General features: G+C 36.8%; 1 protein-coding gene across 5 annotated transcripts in view; it reads left to right on the top strand.

The window, feature by feature from the left end:
• The window catches only part of LOC144642603 (octopamine receptor beta-2R-like), a 41241-nt gene extending 22900 nt beyond the window's left edge, over nucleotides 1–18341 (top strand). For 3 of the 5 annotated variants that reach the window (XM_078501610.1, XM_078501612.1, XM_078501614.1), the window contains 2 exons: nucleotides 5996–6100; nucleotides 15654–18341. In XM_078501610.1, coding sequence (XP_078357736.1) covers nucleotides 15954–16946 — 993 coding nt within the window. In that variant the 5' untranslated portion in view covers nucleotides 5996–6100; nucleotides 15654–15953 and the 3' untranslated portion in view covers nucleotides 16947–18341. Of the gene's footprint in view, nucleotides 1–826; nucleotides 1159–4359; nucleotides 4469–5995; nucleotides 6101–15653 lie in introns of those variants that run through there. The other 2 variants (XM_078501611.1, XM_078501613.1) reach the window with 2 other exon arrangements.
• The last annotated feature ends 5618 nt before the right edge of the window (nucleotides 18342–23959 follow it).

Below are 23959 nucleotides of genomic sequence, written 5' to 3'. Positions count from 1 at the left end.
ATGAAAGAAATTCCATTCGAAGAAAGAACTTTTCAAACATATGTAAATCCTCCAAATAATTTTAGTTTAATTTAAATCGTGAAATATAGAGCACATGAGCTTAAAGTAGTCATTTGTTGTGGCTAATGCCGCCGGTTTTCGACAATTAGCGCGCAGTTTTAAAAGGGAAAACCCACGCCTTTTTGTGAGCTTTTGATAAGACCAAGTCCATTAACAGATTTTAATCTTTGAAGTAAATAGAACAGAAAATAATACGTACTGACATACTGCTATTTGCATTTACAATTTTATATAAAATGTTTTTATAAGGTTATTGTAGCTGAAGAGAAAAATTGAATCAAAAACTGGTTTGATAATATAACCGTTGTGTTTGATGTGTTAGATATGCATAGATGGTTTATAAACTAAGAAAGACTTACAAATTACAACTGTATTGCGGGGATTATGCCCTGGGATTTAAATAACTGAAACAATGAGATAGTCAATATTACATTTCAGTGTCACGATTGGCAGAACGGAAGTCAAATATTTGTTAAGTAATGAAAACATTTTATGCTCTACTTATAGGGAATTGGACACGAGCTGTCGGAAACAAGATGCAATTTCCAATTATTGCCTTTCTTTGCTAGACAGATTTGCTTTAATACTGTCGTCCCTGTAAAAATTAATTTTAAAAGGACAATGGTAATTCGGGTCTCCTTTTAAAATAAAGTAAATATTTTCAGCGCTAAAAAAGAAACTGAGAACGCAAGTTGTCGGAAACAAGGTAAAAGTTATTGGATTCTCTCTTTGCTCAACGGCTACGCTTTCAAATGTTGGCCACCTGAAGCTTCATTTTAAAAAGAAGATTGTAATTCAGGTGTCACTATTTTCATTGGTACTCAGGACAGACTTTGCTCCACGCATCGAGCTCGATAACATATACAGTCCCTCAGGGCATAGTGTTTGTGTCTCGCCAAAAAAGTAATTTGCCAGCTTTAAGTACTTCCTCAACCGCTTTTCTGGCAAGTCGACAGCTGTTTGGAAGCATTGTCTCTCAGTCAGCGTTGTCTTTCTCCGTTGCGTTTCTCGCTGACTCGCTCAGCTAAATCCAGTCTACTTTGGTCCTATCGTTATTACAGGAATCGTATCCGACATTGCAATTGTCCAGCATCAGAGGTAGGCTAGAGTCCTCTTTTTTATTTGCAGTTAGAGTTCTCGCTCGATGTTTTTGCTGCTTCGGTTGTTCTATATAGCTACGTATCACATCGGTTCGTCTAGCACTCTATAATTCCTCCAATATGTTTCTGTTCTATTAGTAGTTTGTTATCTTTTCTCTATTTCTTCCTTTTTTTTCATTTGTTTCCTTGAAGGATATTTTATTACAAGAGTTTCTGCCTTGTTTATGGGCTTAGGTGTCTTTAGGTGTCTATATTGAAAGAAAATCGTACACGGTTTTTGCAGTGGTATAAACCTTGAAAAGGTGTAGTTCCTAGTTAACCCTAATTATCTCATCGGCTTACATTTTTCTTAGGGCCTGTTTATATGGAGGAGAGTTGTCCCTGGTAGGAGGGTAACCCTTTCCCCCGAGCTATCTTTTACCGAGCGTTTTTATGAGAAAGTTAGTAGTATTAATATTCATTTGGGTCACCCTGCACGTTGGAATTGGGCGCGCTCTTTTCTGATCAGTTGTATTTGTTGTACGCTGTCAAAATATTCTTTGCCATTTTAGTCTGAGTATTTGGCGTGTGTCACCAACCTATTTGTGCTACCAAAGTGCATGTGCCACCAAAGTGTGCGGCGTAACAAGTCCGCTGTTTTGGGAATGTGGCTCGCGTTTTTCGCAGGCGTTATGTTATTTATGGGTTGTTTAATATTTTGGCTTTTTGTTGTTGCTTTTCTAGAAGATTTTAGAATCTCCTATAAAACCTAAATGGTAATTGTTAATGATGTTATATCCCCTTCAAGTCCTGTTTCCGATTTTTCTAAATGCTTGGAGGAAAGGCATGTTCTCCCCCGAGGGGGTGAGGTTGGGGGGGGGGGGAGCTCACAAATGTTTTTATAGGGGGGGGGGGGCTTCTCAAAACCTTTACGTTACAGGAAACCCTTCCTTACAGGAAAGGGTACAATTTCATATACATTTCATAGAAAATGATACCCCTTTCACATACAATTTTTACTTGCGAGTAAGAACCTTATTTTTCCAGGTTAGCCTAAACAGGTTCTTATATGAATAGCAGTTAACACACACTTAAGTTTATAGAACTTTTAGTGGTATTTGGCCTATTCCATGTGTAAAATGTGCATACCACATCATTCAGAGCAAGACATTATATACATGCACAGTAATGCCTTATCCAAACTTATTTTCCCAAAAGCAATCATTTTTTAATCAACTTATTTTAGAAAATAAGAACCTGCTTCCAAATTTGAGGCTAAATAGGTTCTTATAAAAAGGGGTTCAAATTTGCCAAACAGGTTCTTAAATGTTAGGTTCTTACTCGCGGGTTTTTTCTGTACCTTCCGTAATTGTATATAGAAGATACCGGCATTCCTTTTTTGAACATTTCACTTGAACAATCAACCTCGTTCAGAACAACCCCTTATAAATGTTGTGTCTATTTGAGATATTTTATAAGGCTCCTCTAAAAAACTAGATGATAGTTTTGAATTTATGAAATCACTTCCCTTTCATGGAGGTGCACAAATGAATTTCCAGGTCTCTTTATATCTTTAATTATGCACTTTTGTATTTACTTACAAACGTCCCCTTTACATAATTTTGTTGGCGATCTAAAAATACATTTTTCCTGTTAATCTGCCTAGTTGATTATTCAGATCAGGTGGTCACATTCATGTAAACAAGTCGCAAACAATTACTGGATTAAGACGTTGCAGTGGCCACTCACTAACGTGTAACATTCAGTTAAAACTCTGCCACCTGTTTTTTCCTGCATGAATTAGTTTTCGTTTCAACACAAATTGTGTGTGTGGAGCAATTTCATCTCGTGTTTCTTCAGCCCAGTAAGTTAAAACGCTTTTTTATTTAACGTGAATGTAAAGTATTTGTTTAATTTACAATTACAAGCTGTAATACTTGCTTGCAATATTGTTTGAAGTTCCATGAAACACTTTTAATCTTTTCTTTCATGAAGCATTTATTTTATTTAGGCAGTTGAGATTTAAGGCGCCTCGCATTGACAACGATTATAACTAAAAGCAGGATGATTCCGAATTTGGATTTTGAAGATATGTTTGCACGAAAACTTCTTTTTTGGACAAATTGACAAGAAAAATCAATTCAATTAAAAGCTAAATTTTCCTTAGAGGGAATCTTATCGCAATCTTACATTCATAAGGTCTGTTTGGGAAGTTATTAATTGCAGGAATTTGACAAGAAAATGATTAAGGTGAATGCGAAATGCTCTTCTAAGAAGCAATTCAAGCTAAATCCGAATTTGTATTTGAAAGTTCTTCTTCGAAGGTACTTCGTCAAACAAACAAAAACAAGAGTCACAAGAAAAATGAATTTAACAAAAGATATATTCGTTTACCGGTACATATTTTACGATATTTCACTCAGACGATGATAGAAAAGAAAAATTGTGAGCCTGTTTGCAGCGACACATTTGAAAGATAGAGCCGGCATATTCCGTGACTCGGACGTTTAAAAGGCAGCTGGAGAGCTGGCGTCAATTATATTAATTACCTTCAGGGAAATGAATTAGCTCAATTTAGCTGTGCGAACATGTAGGTAAATTTCACCACACAGAGGGCTCAAACTTGAAGCATTCAAGACCTCCTGTTTAAACTTCAAAGAACCACTAATTTTCACGCAAAATAATGTTCGCCCGAAAATCTTACTCCTCCCTTGTTATGGACGAAATTATTTTTAACACTGTGATCCTAAGGGAACAACTTGAGAGACTTCAAGTCAAACAGGAAGAATCAGTAAGACACGTTCATAGAAAATTCCAGAAAAAATCATATTTTAGTCTCTACTTATCATGGTGGGCGGTGAAGACCATTTTTAATGGACTTATCTTCATCGATAAATTTTGCTTTGTTATGTTAAAAATAAAGAATATACATTCTAGATTTTTTTTGTCGTGTATCTTTTTCTATTTTAAAATCTTTTGCCCTGAGGTTTTTTTCATTTAACGTGATTCCTTTAGAGAAATTTAGAACTTACATATATTGATTTATTGCTTCCTTTCTAGTAAATTATTAAGTTGCACTGCATGAAATTCTCTCTCTCTTTCCTTCAATCGAATTTATGTTCCCGGTTAGGAAATGATACTTTTTAGTGCTTCCCTTTTAATCAACATAAATCTAGGCGAGTTACTTTTTAGTTTTTTTAGCAAGCATAACAAACCGATCAACTGATGGAAATACTTTAAAGAAGATGCCACGGCTGTTTTTATCACAGTGGACAAAGCTGAGAGATCGCCTGCGATTGTTACTGATTTTGTAACAAGCAAGTTATACGGTAAATGCTTAAAGGGACTTTTTCACGGATTTTAACCAGATTTTTGAAGAGCCAAAATTTATATTTGTGTCGTAGGAAAGCTAAAAAAAGCGGTCAAGGTTTATTTAAAATTGCTATATCAGAGCACTGAAACTGTTTACCTGCGTCTTTGGCTGCGAAAGGCTCGGATGGAAATGGATTGCAATTTGAAAAATTAAGGCTTTACTTTTCAAGCTGTTTTCGCGCGTCTTTTAAAAAATCGATATTTTAAGCCGTAGCTTGATATCTATCCGCAAATTAAGGTTATATCTTCCTTTAGATGTTCAAAGATTATGTTTTTCATGGGTTTAGTTGCCTACCACTACACTATCAATGGAAAGTTCTCGATCGTTTCTCTTATAGCGCAAACAACACCTCGTCGTTGCAAAAAAAAAAAAAGATTCTGTTTGTGTCACAGTTTAGAATAAAATTAAGGAAACCATTGCTGTGACATATCTAGCTATCGTTTGGAATCTTAAAACCTTTCTCGGACAAGTTCTTCTTTAGCTCTGCAAAAGATTATAGCTAACGCTGGGAAAGTCAGCCGTAAAACCCTGTAACGGTGCTGAATCTTTTGTTAATCTAACTCTTGTATAGGTGAGACTATTTTTTTTTTTTCGGTTGTCCCGTTAATCCCCCCCGTTAAACAGGTCTGCCCCCCGCCAATTAAATTTTTCCTCTAGAGGAACAAAAAAACCGGAGAACAAAAAGGCAAGACCACTATAAACATATATATTATTTTATTATTCTAAAATAAAAGCCACTTCAGTGTGATCTGTGGTAAGTAAAGCGTTCAAAAACGAAATTCACACAGTTCACAGAAAATGGTTTGTTAAGTATGAAATTAATAACATATTGAAATCGCTGCTCGTGCAATTCGGGATTTATGACCACTCTTGATGTTGTGCCTAAAGGGAGGTGCAATTTTGGAGGCTTGGCAGTTTTCCGTGAAATTAGGCCACTGTTAACGAGGACAGAAACATTGGTTGTTAAGCACACATGAATGTCAAAGCTTGTTTAAAAGTATTTCCCACTATGTACGACACAATATATTGTGTGCACGCAAAAACGTTTCTTGGTTTGAGGAAAACATGTTGTGTTTCTTACTCATTTGTTCAACTAAGAAAAATGTAAACGATGTTGTTTCGACATATACCTAAATGCTTAACAACATAGTCATCGTATGATTGTTATTCTAAATTTAGTGTTTTGTTGGACTTTTGAAAGTCTAAGGGTCCTTTTATTTTAGCTTTTGCAGGTTTGCTTTCGATATTTCAGTCTCGTTCTGATTCGTTTAGTACACAATTTGCCACTATAATGACTACTTCTGTAATGTTACTTAGGTTGGAAACAAAGCTGAGTGGAGTTTAATGAAGCAAAACCTTTTAGCACTGCTTTTAGCGGCTTTTTGTGAATGTTGTCTCAATTTTTAGTCATTTGCAAATGCGCATAAATGTATATCTATGCTTGTACGACTAAGTAACAATTATTTTGATTTTTCTCCCTTAGGTTGGTCATCAGTTTACACGGAAAATATCTCGTTAATTTGGCAAAATAATATGCACATGAAGCTCATATTTAACAGCACAAGAGAACTTTAAAGCTACTTTCAAGGTAAACAAGGAGAAAGTCTATTAATCATAATACAACAAATGAACGGTATGGGATCTGCTTGAGCTACAGATATTTTCTTTTGTTTTAGTCTATGGCAGTGGACAACTCCATAGAATAAGCTATTGAGTTCAAATTTTTTGAGAATATAGTTTTTAGCGCTGTATTGGACTATAAGAGCAGTTAATTTAGCCGACGGAGCTATCGTGTAACTTGCGGCGAAGTGTATTCGGAACTGATTGAATTGTCTATTATGCGTGCAGCGATTCATGAGATAACATTTGAAGATCATGGCACTGTAAGCAATAACATTCAGTGCGATACGTGTACTCTGACTAACTTTTCACTTGATAGATCATTGTCATATTGTTAAAACTCAGTGGTACCTCTCTTGAAACTCTTGAAACTTCTTCAGAAACAGTCGGTCACGTTTTTTAAGGGCTAGGATTATCGTTGTCATCTCAGTAAATATTGTTTTCAGGGCCAGTTTTGCTTGCTTTTGTTATAGCTTTTCGTACTGGTTTTAGACATTTGTAATTTTTTTCGAACGCGCGCGGTCTTCTAACGAATGGTCTGGAGCGAATTTAAAAACGGAGGTGGGACTAGGGAGAGGGCGCTCTTTCGGCGCTTCGCGCGCTCTGCGCCTTGCGAGCAGCGATTTAAGAGAAAAGAAAAACGACTGTTTTGCAGTGTAGCATAAGTAATTTAAAATGAATATGTACAGAAGACTTGTTAATTTTTTTTACGTATCATTTAGGAGTCTTTAGAGCCTTTTAAAGATTATTTGTGTAAAATAACAAACTATTATCTTTCTGTTTTGGAAGAAACGTTTACCTTTTCATTGTAGTGGTAGTATTGTGTGAAGTGAACGATGTTGTTTTTCGTTAAAACTGTTTAAAATCAATAAAAACTTTCAATTGAGAATTTTAGGTGCTCCTCGATTTATAGAAGCAATTGAAATTGTTATGTTTTAAAACAAATTAACATTTGAATGAATTTTGAAGCCTTACAGTTACATGTTTTTTTTTTTGTCGGCAAGGAACCCCCAAAAGCTATATATATTCGTTAGTATGGTGACCTACCAATAAATATTTCCCTTTTGTTCCGAATTTCCGATTGGAATGAGATGAAATAAAGAGGAGCTTTCATTGGTGCAATGGTAAAAGTCTTGAGCGATTACCAAAAAAAGAAGAATAGATGTAATTATTTAACGCCTCGCAGACGATGGCGACATCTGCCAAAACAAAGTGGTTTGTTTTCTCTTGACGACCGGCACGGAATGAAATTATCAATATTTTAATTAATGGTATTCTATGGGCGGTCATTGTTATTTGTTATCCAACCAGGGCGCAAGCTCTGCACGGCGAGAATTGTCATCTTCAATGAAAACATGTTTATTCTCGTCTGGCAGGGAAAGGGGAAGTAAGCCTTCATAATGTGGAGGGCGCGCTGAAAGCAGCGAGGTTAATCTGCACGAAATTGAAAACAGCAAACATATAAGCCCTCAAAATTTGCAAGGAAACTTCTTGACAAGGTACAACAAAAATATTTAGATATGTAGGGTTTGTACAGTGTTATAGCGTTATCTTGTAAGTTGTACAAGCGATATCCGATGACATAATATTACTTTCTTGTCCGCGTACGCGTCAAGATGGGATCTGCTGTTGAATAGGAAACCTCGAGAATGTTTTAACAAGGTCAAGGTACGTCTCAAAATTCAGCTGTAGAATTTTGTTGTGCGCGGAGAAGAGTTTGGTTTAAACCCGTTAAATGTTTGTTTACAGTTGGTTACAGGGTAATGCGCGGATAACGACGAATTATACTACTAAGCAGCGGCAAACAATGTTTATTTATTTTTTAATTTGCGGTTTAACGCACCAAAAATTAAAATAACACAATTTCGGTAAAGAAACGCATGAAAAGTTGTAGCTGATTTTGTTCCACGGAGGTTTTCACTGGCACTCTTGGTTCCAGATAGAGTTAGTTTTTTCTTTCCAGCCCAGGAAATATTGAGTCGGTTAAATTTCGCTTCAGGGTTTGTAGAAAGAAAAGAAGAAAATCTCTCGTAGATCAGCTTATTCGAATTCCAGCTTATGTTCTGTCATAACACATATCTTTTTGCGCGCAGTACGTGCTTGAGAAAAATGGTTTCGGTAAATGTTATTTTTTGCGTGTAAATTCAAGGTAAATGGTTTCGACAAACCCGAGAACCTATATGATAAATGGTTCTGCTATTATGGACATTATATATTGTTATTTTCCCCTTTGTAACTGGAAAGATGCAAAGTAAAAGTAATAGCTTAGAATATTTTAGGCCTTTTATAGGTTTTCTTTCATTACTATGTTTTGTATGAACTCAATTAGCGTGGCTTTGAGTCATGTCCGTGCAGTTTCCAGTATTCAACAGCGCCAAACTGTCAGCGCGCATAAAATGTTGTAAATTGCCCGCCTTGCCTGTGAGTTTCTGTGGAGTCGCGTGCCCGATTACGGTCCCAGTCGGAGGTGACAAATTGCTCAGCAGGACAATTCGGTTTATTGCCATTTGACTTAAAAGGAGAATATCTTGACAAAATTTCTTCCAGCAGAAAAAAAAGCAATTTTTTCTTTTGCGTGACTGAGGTGTCAAAACCATGGATGTCGCACGCAGCCGCCAGGCGCATCACACAGGAAGCGGGAGATATTCGGCAAAGGCGCTATTCAGGAAGCTTCGTTTTGTTTGTTTTTCTTCACTGCACATCTGTAAGGCACCCGCACAGCCTTGAATTAATTTTGCATTTATTTTTGGCTTCTAGTCTAGGAGTAGTATTTTAATCGTTTTGCAACTGAATTTATTATAATCTTAGCAGACCCACCGCGGTGGAATTAGTGGCGTTTACATCTCCGTTTTGAGATCCTTGCCCGGTTTAATGATACCGAAATAACATTGAAAATACACTTATAAAAAAACAACTGTTTCTATTTGAATAAAAATCCCTTAATTAGTTTTCCCGCGCTGTCTATTTCGGGTAATAAGACGTATCCATGCAATTTGCAAAAGCGGCAGCCGTTCAGTGAAACAAATTTGGCTCTAACGAACATCCTATGAAATAACAAAAACGTTTTCTGGATCCGCCTATTTTTCCAGAAGGCGCGAAACGTAGTCAACTAGAATGCTCCTTGTCATATAGTATGACTATTACATAACACATTATCCTAACGCAAATAGTAATATTCATTGAGACATCAGACGGTGCCAAAGGCGTGCATGAATGTAAAGTACTGAAGTATAAACGTCAAATACTAAAAATACACAATTTCCTGGAATAGATTCAAATCAGTCCTGACCTAACAGGGCTGACAAGGTGTTACTTAGATAGCAGTTATCGCCGAATATTGATATTAAATGTGTATTGATGCGTGTTATTCAGTGCTTCCTATACATTTAAAACGGGATTTTTTTATTCGCGTACAGTGATAAATGTAAAGGATAGTTCGTTCTGATAATTCAGATATGCTCTCGTTACAGAGGAGATGTTTTGTAATAATTATTGCTTGAACCGTTTCCAGGAAATTTATCTCTATGAATGGTCAAAAATGTAATGTAGAACTTGTCAGTTTGACAGCTTCTCTGTCCTGTCCAACCCGAAACCAGCGTAACCAACTTTTTTCCTGGAATAACTTAAATTTCCAACTTAAAAATTGTTTTTTGGTCGTTTTAAGTGCTCTGTATTGAAACCATACTTGGCATCTTTCAAAGAAATTATTTTTGTTTCGATTATATAATCATCTTTGCCGGAAAGTTGGTAGTCGCAATATCTATTGTATTTCTGGTACTTGGCTTTACCTGAATTTTTGCATTTCAATACATGTAACCTAGTAACCTATTTCCCTTAGAAGCTGGCCTTCTACGGTTATTTGTCCTTTTGGTATGTGCAACAAATTTTTAGTGGCTTTTTTATTACGTTTATATATGTTCACTCAGTTACTGGTAAAAAATGTGAATGGAACAATGTCTACATTTGTGTTAGAAAAACGTTTCGCTTTGTTCACCAGGTAGAGGAAAATGCATGTTATTCATTTTTGTGCGATGGTGTTATTTTGATTGACAGCAGACTCTCTTTGTTTGTTGTTAAATTATAACTTCTGAGGAACAAAAAAATTTTTAAAAAAAAAAAAAAACAAAAACAAACAAAAAAATTCCAAGCGACCCGGGCCTGACAAAGTTGAGTCGGTACACTCCTTTACTACAGTATAACTAGTTCGTATCGTGTGTTCGTCCAGGTGAGAGAAGTTCTGAAAAGAACTGTTGTTGGTGACAACCTGAGCGGAAGTCATGCATGCATCTTTAGAGTCAAGTAAAAAGTTGTTGTCAGTCGATGATGTTTAATGATGTTTTGAAGCTGACTGGTCAGTTTTGCCTTGATGAAACTCGTGTAAAGTTTGTCAACAGTAATTGTTCAGTTTCGATCCGTCTATTTTTAGTCAAACTCGTTCTGTTTGCGGTCCGTTTGTCGGTTTTGTTTTCTTCGTGAATAAGTCGTTTGTAAGGTGCCGGTAGTTGTGACATCTGTTGATAGGCGTTTGTTTTAAGTTTGTGTATCAGCTTTCTAGAGTCAGTTGTTAAAAATTGTTAGTACTGTAGGTTATTTAAGTATTCGGCAGAGTCCCAGTCGATTTTGTGGTTAGTAAGTCGACTGAGGTGTACAGAACTGTGATTGTTGACATCACCATTTCTAGTCTCTCGTTTGTGTTCAGTCAGTCTCGTGTTTCTGTCAGTCAGGCCAATCTCTCCGATGCAGGAGGCCTGGCAGTCGGAGCAGTTGATTTTGTAAACCGCTCCTAGTGTCTGTCGTTAGGTTAAATGGTAAATGTCGTAACGTAGTTCTAGGTTTGTTAGCTACGCGCTATCGTCTCAGAAGTGCCCTTGATGTAATGTATAGTCGCTGTAGTAACAGATGTCGGTTAAGGTAACGGTACGATCCTGCCGACGCGTCGACCAACACGTTGACCAACGCGTCGGCCGACACGCTGCCGACGCACTACCGACACACTTCCGACGCGTCGGCCGACACAGTACCAACGCAGAAATACTACCGAAGGACACAAATCATATCTCTGTGGTATTTCTGTTCATTTTTACCTGATTAACTATCATTTTTTTCTTTTTTTCTGTTAGTTTCTCTTGCTTCAGTAGTTTTGTGAGTGTTTCGTCTAATATATTTGCTTTCGTCAGATAAACTGTTCTGTGTGTCACAAACTAGTTGCGCTCCGGTCTTTTCAAAGTCTTGATAGTCGTTATTTTGTGGGAAGTCGGGTTGTAGGATGATTCGTCCAGTAATCTGTCAGTATAATATGAGTCGGTTTTCTGTACACTGTGGTTCGTAGTTCATTGTTGTCACGCCTACACAGCCTAGAAAAGGAAGTTTTCCGTTTTCTTCGATCTCTCTGGTTGACTGAATTTCGGCGTTCTGTTCGTTTAGGTGTTCGTGCAAAGTGTCTACGGTAGTGAAAATTTCGTTAACATAGGGTAACCAGAGCGATATTTTTTGTCGGCAAGTTGGTAAGGCGCGTTCCTCGATGTTTTGCATCACAATTTCTGCGACAACAACGGAAACCGGCGACCCCATGGCTGTTCCGTCCAACTGCTCGAAGTGTTTTCCGTTTTACTGAAAGTAAGTCGACGTAAGGCAGAGGTTCAAATAAGTCCATGATGTCTTCAGTCGGTAACGGTAATGTAATAGCAGATTGTTGGATAGCGGTCTCAGTGCACTGTAGAACCAATTGAAGTGGAATACTGGTGAACAGTCATTTCATATCAAAAGACACAAGTTTGTAGTCGTCAGGTATATGTACCGCCTTGATGCCGTCAGTAAAGTTTTCAGTGGATTGTAGTTCACGTCTAGATTTGTTAGTAAGGGGTTGCAGTATAGTCGTCAGGTATCTGGAGAGTTGGTACGTAGGGGACCCACAGAACAAGACTATAGGTCACTTGCATGGTGGGTATACCTGTGGGTTTGTGCAGTTTCGGTAGTCCGTAGAGTTTCGGTGGTTGCGGTACTGAGCACCTCAGTCGGCAGTAGCGTTGAGAGGAGATAGCGTCGGACTTTTTGAGTGTTAGTAGTTCGCCCTTTAGTTTACGTTGCAGTGCTTGCGTCGGGTCACGTTTAAGTACTTCGTAGGTTTGTTTGTCGTAAACAAGTGCGTCCATTTTGTCATAGTAATCAGTCTTGTCCATAACAACAGTAACACGTCCTTTGTCGGCTGGTAGTATAACAATGTTCTGGTCGTTTTGAAGTCGTTTCAGTGCTTGTTATTCTTTTTGTGCAAGTTGCTGTCAGGTATTGAAACTGACTGCATCGTGGAAGCAATTCTGCTTCTGATGCCATCCTTGGCTGGTTCTGATAAGTCTCGTTAACTGAATACCGTAATTATGCTTTGAAAAATTAATTTGTAAGTTAATTTGTAAATTAAAGCGTGTTCAGAATACAGCTGCTCGCATTGTCACGTTAACAAGAAAATATAATTCTATTACCCCAATAATGTTTAAGCTACACTGGCTACCCGTACAATTCCGTATTATTTTTAAACTACTGTTGATAGTCTACAAAGCACTCAACGACAAAACACCATCCTATGTTTCTAGTATGCTAAGTTTTAGAAAGTTCCCTCGGTCACTACGTTCCAGTGGCCAAGAACTGCTAACTGAGCCCATGGCGGAGACCGGGCGTTCAGCACTGCTGCGCCAAGGCTGTGGAACAACCTGCCACTGAGCATCCGAAAATCGGCATCAGAAGACATTTTTAAGAAGAACCTAAAAACGTATCTTTTTAAAGAAGCCTATGACATTTAATTTTTATTTCTTATACACGTTTACTTTTTTTATTTTTTTTTTTTTTTTTTTTTTTTAGCCCTTTTTGGGCATTTTTTTTGGAAAGAGTGCTAAACAAACAAACATTAAGTCCAGTTAAATAATCATGATATTTTTAGTTTTTAATTTTTTAACTTTTAAAACTTCACTCTCTGCATGTATAGATATTTTAGCTCAATAGATTAATTTAGTTAGGTATTTTTATATGTTATTTTTATATTTTAGCATAGTGATTGTAAAGCGCTATGAAAGATTAGCTAAATAGCGCTATAGAAATGATTATTATTATTATTATTATTATTAAATAATATTTTTCTGTAAAAAACTTTATCATAATTTAATTCCTCCGTTTCGCCTCATGTTATTTTGCCAAAATGAACTAACAAAACACACGGACTTATCAGTATCATTTTTTACGATTTGTCGATACAACCACGTACTGCAAAAGGCGGTGCGAACATGTTGAAGTAAAACGACAGGTGTCGTTCGCGAAATTCTCGCTGCTTTTGAACAGCATCTAACAAGTATGAATAAGTGCAATGCGTAAAAGGAAATAAGCATTGCCCGTGAACTCAACTACTCGTGATCAAGTCGTGTTATCTGTCCAATAGGCACCATGATGGGTAGCACGTGATCCTATGTAGGTATAGCATTTGATTGGAGGATTATATGTGAGAAAGGGTATAATTCAACAAATTAAAGGGACTGTGTCACGGATTTCAGCCAAATTTAGGTGTGGAAAATGTCTATCGAATTCGGTGAAATAGAAAAAATAACCGCTTAAAACAGTGAAGGAACATTTCAATTACACGGCAAATACAAAACAAGGTACGAATGACCAAAAGTGAAAAAGATTGAAACGGATTGCGATATGGGTTTTTGATATACTGTTGGGCTGAACAGTTTTAAAAGTTAATCTTGTTTGCTTGTAACTTTAAAATATAACGCCCGGGAGACACATTTGGTTGCAATGAAGCTTTGGTTTTGTCATTTAGATCCATAGAAGTAATTTCTTTTCAAACATTAGTTTCATAGCGAGTATTTGGCAAAACTTAATAAAATAAACTTAAGTCAGCCATGACATAGTCCTTTTAATCTTCCCTCATTTCTCTAAAAATAATTAAAAAAAGTGGAGAGGGAAATTGGGGTTTGTGGTGTTGCGCTATTGACAAATTTTTCATGCGGTATTTCGGTAATTTTTCTTCAAACTGAAAAAGGTATTGCGGTGTTGCAGCATTCTCCAAAGTTGCGGGGGTGCGTTTTCTTAGCGTTTTGGTCGACAATAGTCAGTATAAAAACTCACTGCACAGTATGCTTGACAGTTTCCAACCATTTTCGGGTTTCTGGCCGTTTGGAAACAAGTAGCGTTATTCTGTCACACGGGTTTAAGTAACGTGGTAACAAATGATCGTAACAACCGGCTAACAACTCGTTTTTGCCTCTCTTTTTGCCCTTGCAACAGCGAAACTACCAGCTATGCAGGATTACAATGACATTGCGGTATTTTTTCGATTTTTTTTTACGATCCTGCAGTATTTGCTGAATTGTTTACGGTAATACGGTGTTTAGCACCCCCAATGCCCCCTCCAAATGTAATCAACATTTTTTTTTTTCAATTTTTGAAAGTAATTTTCCCCTTCGCATAATTTCTTTCTAGAACTTTCCAATGTTGTTGTGTCTCTGATGCAAAATGTTATTCAAGCAACTATCCAATTAATTCGCAAATTAAACAACACATACTACAATGCATAATATAAGTAACACATAATACGACTTCGTACTGTCTGGTTTGGGAAATAATTGGATTGCCAAATTGGACTTGGTCTCAGGGCATCATACAATTTGGCGGTCCACGGAATTTGAGTCTTCCAATTTTTTTCCATATTGGACAGTGTGTAGTTCTGTAACATATACTTGTCTAACACGTTTTCTTGCAGGCTTCTCTTATCCATTCGCAGTTCTTTTGCGGTCCCAGTTGGTCAAATTACTGTGACTTCAAATTCCTTTTTTTTTGTTATCACCTTCGAATCATCGTAATAAGAATAGGATTATCCTAAAACTTATTAGAATTTATCTTCAATTTTAAACAATTAATGTAGGCTTACATTCTAAGAAATAATTATTGCACTGTTTTTAATTAAAGCCATAGCTGTGAAAAAGGGATTTATTTAGTTGAATTCAGGAAATTGAAGAAGGCGGTAGATAATAACAAAATGCAAAATTCTATACTTCTTGAATTTAAAACTTTTTTTATACAAAATTTTCGGATTCTACCTTCACTCGCCACTTTGAGTTAACCTTAAAAAGTCATCAACCATTACTTTAAATTAAAGTTTAATTACAACTTCAAATCGAAATTTCAAGTTTAATCTGATTCCCAGAACTTTGAAAGAAAATGCAGCTGTCCAGACCGCTACTTATTAATTTCTTCTTATGTTTTCATAATACGAAATAATTTTTACACATTACTGTTATATGTCATGTATTATTGAACTACTTTGAAGCTTAAAAACCGCTAACTGGTTCTCAAGTCAGTCGGAGGAAAAGTATCAAATCAGTTTCAGATAAGGTTCTGGATAAAACCACGTTTCATTGACAGAAAAGTTAACCTCCTTATCTAAAAATACGGTAAATTTGGAATTAAGTCTAATCTCTTTGTGCTTGAATTTTAAATAGCAAATAACAGGCATTGTTTTTACTTTCTTCTAGTCTATGTGTCTAAGCTATTGAAGTGAAGTCTGAACTAACAGGATCACTGACAGCGTTTTTGTCATCCAAATTACACTGCCGCGTTATTCATAATTATCATCAAGCTTTAATTCAACCGAGCAAAAGAAGAAGAGGATTCACTGAAATATCTGAGTTGATGTGAGAAGAGTATTTGGCGGCCTTAATCTTGTAATTACTTCATCAAAACGGACTTCTTGTGGTGTTATTCTACAAAATCGACGTACGAGGGGAAAACACCTTTACATCAAGTAAACTGACCATTGTAAACAAGACATCGCTATGAGCAGCAACTCATCCTCCGACTCACCGGAAAAGTACGACAAAATCCATATTGCTCTCTCGTGCACTTTTGTCGTGCTGATAATTCTACTAGCCATCTTTGGCAACGTGCTTGTTATACTAGCATTCAAAAGGTTTCGTCGACTCCGCCATGTTACAAACTACTTTGTAGTATCATTAGCTGTTACGGATATCTTAGTAGCCATGGTATCGATGCCGGTATGGGTAGCTCACATAATAGCTGGCCCGTCATTATTCTTGAGCAAACCTTTGCTGCAACAGTTATGGACTGTGACTGATATTATGGTGAGTGTTGCATCTATCTGGCATTTGACATTTGTTAGTATCGACCGTTATCTGTGCATTACAGGACCTCTGCACTACCACACACGAATGACCACCAAACGGGCCATCATCATCCTAGGGACTATATGGTGTTATTCAATTGTGGTCGCCTCTCTAGGGCCCACTTTCTGGAACTGGGACATGTACACTTTGGTGATAGTTGTGCTGAACTATGCAGTGCCTGTTATCATTATTCTCTTTGCATACGTGAACATTTTCAGAGCTGCACGTCACCAAGCCAAGCAAATCGACTTGACAATTAATGGAAAGTCCAAAAGGTTTTCGTTGAGCGCCGAGGTTAAGGCAGCAAAAACGCTTGGTGTGGTAATTGGAGCTTTCATCGTTTGCTGGTCTCCTTTCTTCGCGTTAAACCTAAATTATTACATCTGCCGCTGCCCACCTCCTCCACTTGTTGTTTCTATAGCAAAGTGGATGCATTATGGGAATTCCATGCTCAATCCACTCATCTACGGGCTCATGAATAAGGACTTCAGATACGCTTTTCGGAAGTTGTTTATGGGTTATTTACCTTTTCAGAAGAACACTAAGTCGAGTGGTCGTTCAGCAACCACCAATGCATCTCCAAGTAGCGCTGAAAAGGAAGACGACGAACATGCACACTTGCAAAATAATTGCACAAGTATTTAGCTTAGAACCCAGTAATTGTTGTCCAGATGAGTTATGTTAGGAGAAAGTCCTGTCTTATCTGTGAGAGAAACCTTAGACACCTTAATAAACATGGAAGAAAATGGAAGAAAAATAAGCGAAAAATATTGCTAACTACTTACAAAGAAAGCTTTTCGATTGACTAGTCCGTCGAAAACAGTTTTGTATTGATTTGATTACTCAGACACTTTCTTCCTTTTTAAAGACTAGATATAGTAGCTTATAGTCTACCGTGGTAGTGGACAGGGAGATACTGATACGAATGAACCATCCAGCGAGATTGCTTTGAACGAAGTTTGGAAAAATGCAATTATGGAAACTGTAGGATACCTTGTCCAGACTGGAGAGACTCATTCTGTATTTGTCCATCAAGATTTAAAACCGCGAGCCTCTAGCTTTGACAAAATGTACAGCTCGTGTGGTCCAATTTAAGACTTGACGCGATATTTTCTAAAAAAAGAGGAAATAACTGGTAGACCTCTTGGCCAGAGCCCAACTTTAAACATCATGTTCTGTAACAAGGCTATTTAGGTCCCTCGTCATGGCGCTCTCGTTGTTGACGCACTTCTGACACCATGTTTGAATAGATGAAGAAGATTTCATCAAGGACCCCGCGTTTATATTTCCATCGAAATCGTGGTGGGACATGACGTTATGATGTTACGATAAATGATAAACTTTTTTTTTAAAATCAGAGCTTGGAAAACCAAAGAGAAATATCTTTCGGTAGGTCTTCTTTACTTAAGGTCAAATGGGGATTATCAATTTCTCTCGGTGTTTGCCAGTGAAAGTTAAAAATGGTGACAGAGGATAGAGGTTTTAGCTAAAGAAAATGTCACATTTAGATGCATCGATAACAGGCTAACATGACAAAATTAACAACTACCAATTTGGTTGTTTATTATTCTCTACGATTTGCTCACTAGATCCACCAGGATCCGGTACCTTTGTATTGTCCGTTGGCCCTTGCAGAAGTTTAAATTGTTCATAACAAAATTGCAATTTTGCAAATCTTCTTTACCTTCTAATTTCCCACGAGTCCACTTACATAAAAAGAAAATCAGACCAAGTATAAGACGCTTGACACTTAGATAGCCATGACTTTTGAGGCATCGACTGTGGTCTTAAACAAGGTCACCCTTTTTAAACCACAATAATAAGTTTATGATGTTTATGATAAATATAAGCCCGAAACCGGTATAGGGATAATGAACAACTGTGGATGATCATCTAAAATGATGAAAAGTCATCATGACTGCTTCAAGCTGATTTATGTGTGTACCCTCATTTTGGGGTCTTTAAGAATTCATATATTCAATGTTGTCAGGTCTTGTCATTACTTATTCACATTGATTACTTTATAAATAAAGTATTCCATTTTAATATGCAGGTGTCAGAGTGCCTTGATTTCACCTCAAGTTTGTACAAGATGAATTTGCGCGTATTTTTTCGCGTTTTGAAGTACGTAGTGTTCGTACTAGAGAGGTTCAATTGCAACTGTAACTAAAAACGATAGGAAAACAAAGAAATTAAATAGGTCCAGTGATCAAAGAGCTAGTCGTCCAATCAGAAGAGACGTGGCTTCATAGCATCCCGGGTATGACCGGCGTCCACTGGTGTAGGGTGGTGGTGCATAGAAATATATATAACAACTACCAAAACACTCACCGCGCTTCTAATTATGGTCAGGATATCCGTGAAACTAAAAAAACAAATGGGGAATTCCTGCCCACGTATGAGCATACGAAAATCTAGGCATAAATGGTAATATTATACTTTAAAGTTACCGGTGATCAGGATGCGTGATTATTTATGTGGCAAACGGATGCGTGGGGATCGTCGGGATTTATGTGGCAAAGATGAAATTAAACAAATGGTCGGTAAAGAAACTGCGTTTTTAACATAATCTTTTTCTGTGGATTTGCGTATTTACATAACAAGCTGAAGAAATAAGTGGTGCATGGTGGAAAAAGCTATCAATAATTTAATTATCAATTCAGTGTCAGAAAATCAACAGTATGGTCAATTTCCCGTGGCAAATTTGGTAAAAGATAAATATTAAATTTGCATAGTTCATTCAAAGTAAATATGCACAGACTGATAGGTGAACATAACGAATTTATATACTGAAACAGTGATGGAGGAGTATCTGTTCGCCATTTCAATCCGAGAAGTTATCATTTTATACTCTGTACTCCATTTTTCCTGCCAAGAAAAAAGCTGGTATAGAGCTAATTAAATTTCTAGTGCCTTTATTTTCTGTTTGCCTGTTTAATATTGCGATATGGAACTTTTCTAACAGCGAAACTAATTTATGTATCTCTTTTGTTTCAAAATTTGAGAGAAAATTTTTTTAAGTCGGCTTTTGTTATTTAGATCAACCTGCATGTATAAAAATATTACATTTGCAATATGAAATTTATACTTCGAATTAGATTGAACAGTAAAGCTCAAATTCGAATTCGCTAAACTTCTCCTAGCTTTCGTTTTGAAGTTATCGTGAGTCTTTTTAATGTAAAATATTTTTGGCTCATGTCTACTGAAGGTTTAGGTCAAAATTTTAATTTCTTTTTTAATAAATCAAATTCTCACCGTGAAGGTGATAAATCTCGCATCAAACATGTCATATTAATATTTTTTTTTGTATGGTGTTATGTAAATGAATTATTGTTATCTTGGATAAATTTCTTGTCTTAATATCGCTTGCTACACCTCCACTGGTAATGATTTCGCCGAGCTGCCAGATGTCAACAAGCTCTGTGAGGAACCTCTCAGAAGTTTCAAAATAAGGTACGCTTGCCAGTTTGTTTAATATTTTTTAGTCTCAATTTAAAATTCAGGTAAAAAAAGTACAACTCGATTTAATATTGTGCTTTGAGTTTCCTTTGTCATACGAACAAAGCAGCAAGTAGAAAGTGCTCCCTTCATCGCTTAAATAAGTGTTCCGTGTATAAGAACCTTGCACATCCACGATGTTTCTCTGATGTAGGTTTGGAAACGCGCAAAAACGCGCGACAAGTCTTAAAGACTTTGTTAGCACTGAGAGAAAATATAGAGGATTTCTTTCATTGCATTGTACTTTACGTTGACGTCATCTGAGAGTTACACATTCTATCTTCTTAACTTCCTATTTGACTAGTTTCCGGCTTCAGTTTTATCAAACTTAATTTGCATGTGAACAGATAACTTAATGTAAGGAAAGCAGAAAAGCACCGCGAACGTTTCAAGGTTCTTGTACGTAAAACGCTAATCAGCAACTATTTAAGGGGCTACAATAGTGTAGCAACTCCCCCGGCGTAAGCTTTTAATTCTTCCGGTCCTCTAGTGTGGCAGTTGCTATTGCTTTTTGGAGCTACTAACATTGCTGCTGCTGTTTGTTCTTTGCGCTCTCGAAGAAGTGCGAGCCATCATGCGAGACTCTGTGAGAGCCGCTACCCGACCCTGCTTTCTACCCGCCGCTCAGCGCCATTTGCGTAAAACAAAGCCAGCCTCATTCGCTGTTATTTCTTAATTGCTTATTTTGTTTATTTTGTTGGGCTATGGCACAAATTTAAAAAGTAGTAGATTTTCTTTGCTTTGAACACCAAGAACAGTCACGAAGAAGTTTATGGTCACTAATTTTAATCGACGCAAAAATAATCAATCAACAGCTTCGCCTATTGTAATAATGTGGCTCTATTTGCATTCTACAGCAGAGATTAATATCATCCTCAACGTTCCTATGAAAAAATCCTAACAGAAAAGAATGTATTTTCTTCCACAAACAAAATACTTATCGCATTTGCCAACGAAAAATTGGTTATCGATTAGTACAGTCAAATGTAAATGTTTTCTCTGCAAACACCGCTTACAAGTAAACAAAATGCGTTTGAAATTCCTATATTTTATCATTGAACATAAACTGTGTACCTTTTTCAGTTGTGAAATGTTTATGATAGAACTAATTCAACACAGTTAAAAGTGGTTATTAAAAAAATAATAGTTGTTTTCCTTTTTATCGAAAACTGCATGGTCATTTGATTAAACGAAAACTGACATGCTATTTTCTGTACGAACCATAGAGCGAATGAAGGACACTTTAAGAATAAGATTCAGAATCAAACGTCTTTGTATATAATAACTTTGGTCAAAGTTTCTCTATATTTTTTCTAAACTTCGAATTCTGAAGCCTGTTTTCTTCAAAAAAAAATACAAGGATTATTTTCCCAATCGTGAATTCTAGAAGTACTGCGGTAGTCAATCACACGAAGTCTTCGGAGCAAAAAGTGTAGACGGAAAGTGGAGTTTTGGTGGGTGTCAATCATTTCCGCTTCCTCCTCGTTTGTATACTTGGTTGTATCGAATCTTTAAAATACTCTGCTCAAAATCGTTTGTTTAGTTTAGAAAATATACTCTTCCCGATGAATCACGTTTTTAAAAAAAGCGATTACTAGTCAGCAGTGCCCGCTCAAACGAAGTTGTAGTGGACTACCTTATTCTTACTAATTTTCGCGCGTACTTAATTTTGCGAAAATTCGAGAGCCGAATTTCGAGAGTATTAATTTTCGCGATTTCAAGAAGAATTAGAGGAAAAATGTATTAAATTTCGCGACTTTGTCAGTGTTTTATGGATCAGTCATGCCGTCAAAGACTCAGAAAACAACCTGAGACACACAGGTCTGGCCCATTACAAGGAGCTTTCAAATAGAAACCTCAAATCGACTATACTAATGAGGTTTTGAACTAATTTACAAGCTCGAAACAGTAATCAGAGGAAGGGTGCTAGTCAAAAACAAGACAGAAAGATATTTTTAAAGGTAGATAGTTGCAGTTCCAAACATTTAAAACTTTTTTGTTTTGATATAAAATATGGTATTAATTTTCGCGTGTTTAAATTTCGCGCAATGTTTTTTTTTCGCGCGTACTAAATTTCGCGATTACTTTGAAATCGCGAAAATCGCGAAAATTAGTAAATAATAAGGTAGCTACAACTGAAGTTTCATTTTGCTTCTTCGTGCATGATTGATACCGGTATTTGTGGGAAAATACAGCCATCAGGGAGAACGTACGGAAATAGACATTTTCAAATGTCTCCCTTTTGAAGAAATGCCGTTACAAATACTGCAAATAGAACAGAATTTCGGTCTCATCGAATGCATTTATCCGGTCACCTAGAACCCTCGATGTATTCTAACGTAGAATTTGTAATATTCTTTTCTCTCTAGTTTGGAGACAACTGAGTAAATTTTCGCATTTATTAATCGGGCGTGGCCGATTTATAGTTTACCCTTTGGTCGTCCTAGAGCATAGTCTCCTGTCGGCCAAAAAGACGGGGATAGCTTGGGGTTGCTACAAAACCGCTACGGGTGACGCATACCGCAATGGTTTTCATTTTAGTTTTGACAGGAAATCGTTGCAGGCACACTTGGTCGACTTTTGGGTTAATGTGTAATCAGGTTGTGTTTTTTTGCTTCGGCGGAAGGACAGAGAAAAAAGCTTACGGGGCAAAGTACAGTATGGGGCCCAGTTCTCGGCCACTTTTGACGTAAACTTGTATTTCTTATCTCAGAAGAACCGCAGGAACTTGAAATTTCTCCCAGAGCTAGCTACATTATTCAGCTTTTTGGTGTAAAGCTATCGACCGGTCAAAAATTAATTTGCCCGAGCAATAATAAAAATAAAAGCTCCATTTGTGGGCCCAGTTCTCGGCCACCTTGTCCCAGTTCTCGGCGACTAAAAAGCTTGTGCGTAATTATCTGTAAAAAAAAAATGCTAAATTAATTTTCACAGTCATAAAATCACTCTGTAAACCTATTTATGTTATATCGATCCCAAATTATTTTTATGAGGCTTTGTTTTACTTTAGAAAAGAAGGATTTCAACGCGCCTAGTTGCCTATGTGCAGGTTCTGGCAAAACCGCATTGTGTGACCCGTGCATTTAGATGGTTTATTTTGCAGTGAAAAGGTCTTGAAAGATTTAGGTGTTGTAGAAATAATAGACAAGACAAGAGTCAGCTCAAAACTTAGAGATAAGATTGAACTTTATTTTTAAAACATTTATTTCTTTCATTCTGGCAGCAGCAGATGAAATTATATTAAAAACCAAGCGCTAAGCTGTGATAGCGAGCAGGGTGGCCGAGAACTGGCAAATACGCAAACGTCGCAAGAAAAACTTTCGAAGTAAATTAAGACCAAAAAATACAACGGTTCAACGAAAAGTTAACTAAAGCAGAAAGCTGAATTATTCTACGTTTTACATGCCAAAAATTAGCTCGTATGGTGGGGGCTTTTGGATAAAATACGAATTTAACTACATCCATGAATTTTAAGGAGCCGTAAACAAACAAATTTTTCGGGAATGCAAATTCACCTACCTCCGCGTAAACTCGACGTGTGAGCTTTCTATATCGAATTGAACGATCAAACTCAAGATACTTAAAGCACATGAATCAGTCTATCGTTTGAAGGAAATACCTTTTTCTTTTAATTCAACTGGAGTGTGAAAAAACGCGTTAAACACAAAGTGGCCGAGAACTGGACCCGGCCGAGAACTGGGCCCCATACTGTACTGATATTCACCATTGTGAAATTGCACTTACTTTGACAAGTTAAAGTTATTTTTGTAAATGAAAAAGGTAGCGTCATTGATGTCACGCAGTGTTTTTTTTAGCAAACTAGATGGTTTGCTGGTTTCTGACTATGAATGGGGGTGTGATCTTGCGGTATATTTTTTGAGCCTGACTCCGCCGTAAAACTTTTTTTTTTATTTAGCAAAAACTGTGTCGATTTTCATTTCTGAACAATTGGTCGTCAAGTCGTTTGTCACAAAGAGTAGAATGTTTGTACAGCATGTTTTGGAATTATTTTAGATTTGGTTAGTAAGACGCTTCTGAAGACCTGAGCAAAACATTGGGAATGTACAGTATTAATAGGAACTTGAATGGAATTTTTCACAAGTTGGATAAAGGTATCAACTGAAAAAAATGGACTTCAAAATGAGAACTTGGATTTTGTT

The sequence above is a fragment of the Oculina patagonica genome, chromosome 2 (assembly GCF_052425735.1).
Source record: "Oculina patagonica isolate OP01 chromosome 2, crgOcupat, whole genome shotgun sequence".
NCBI lineage: Eukaryota > Metazoa > Cnidaria > Anthozoa > Scleractinia > Oculinidae > Oculina > Oculina patagonica.
This window is presented reverse-complemented; position numbering and strand designations above follow the sequence as displayed.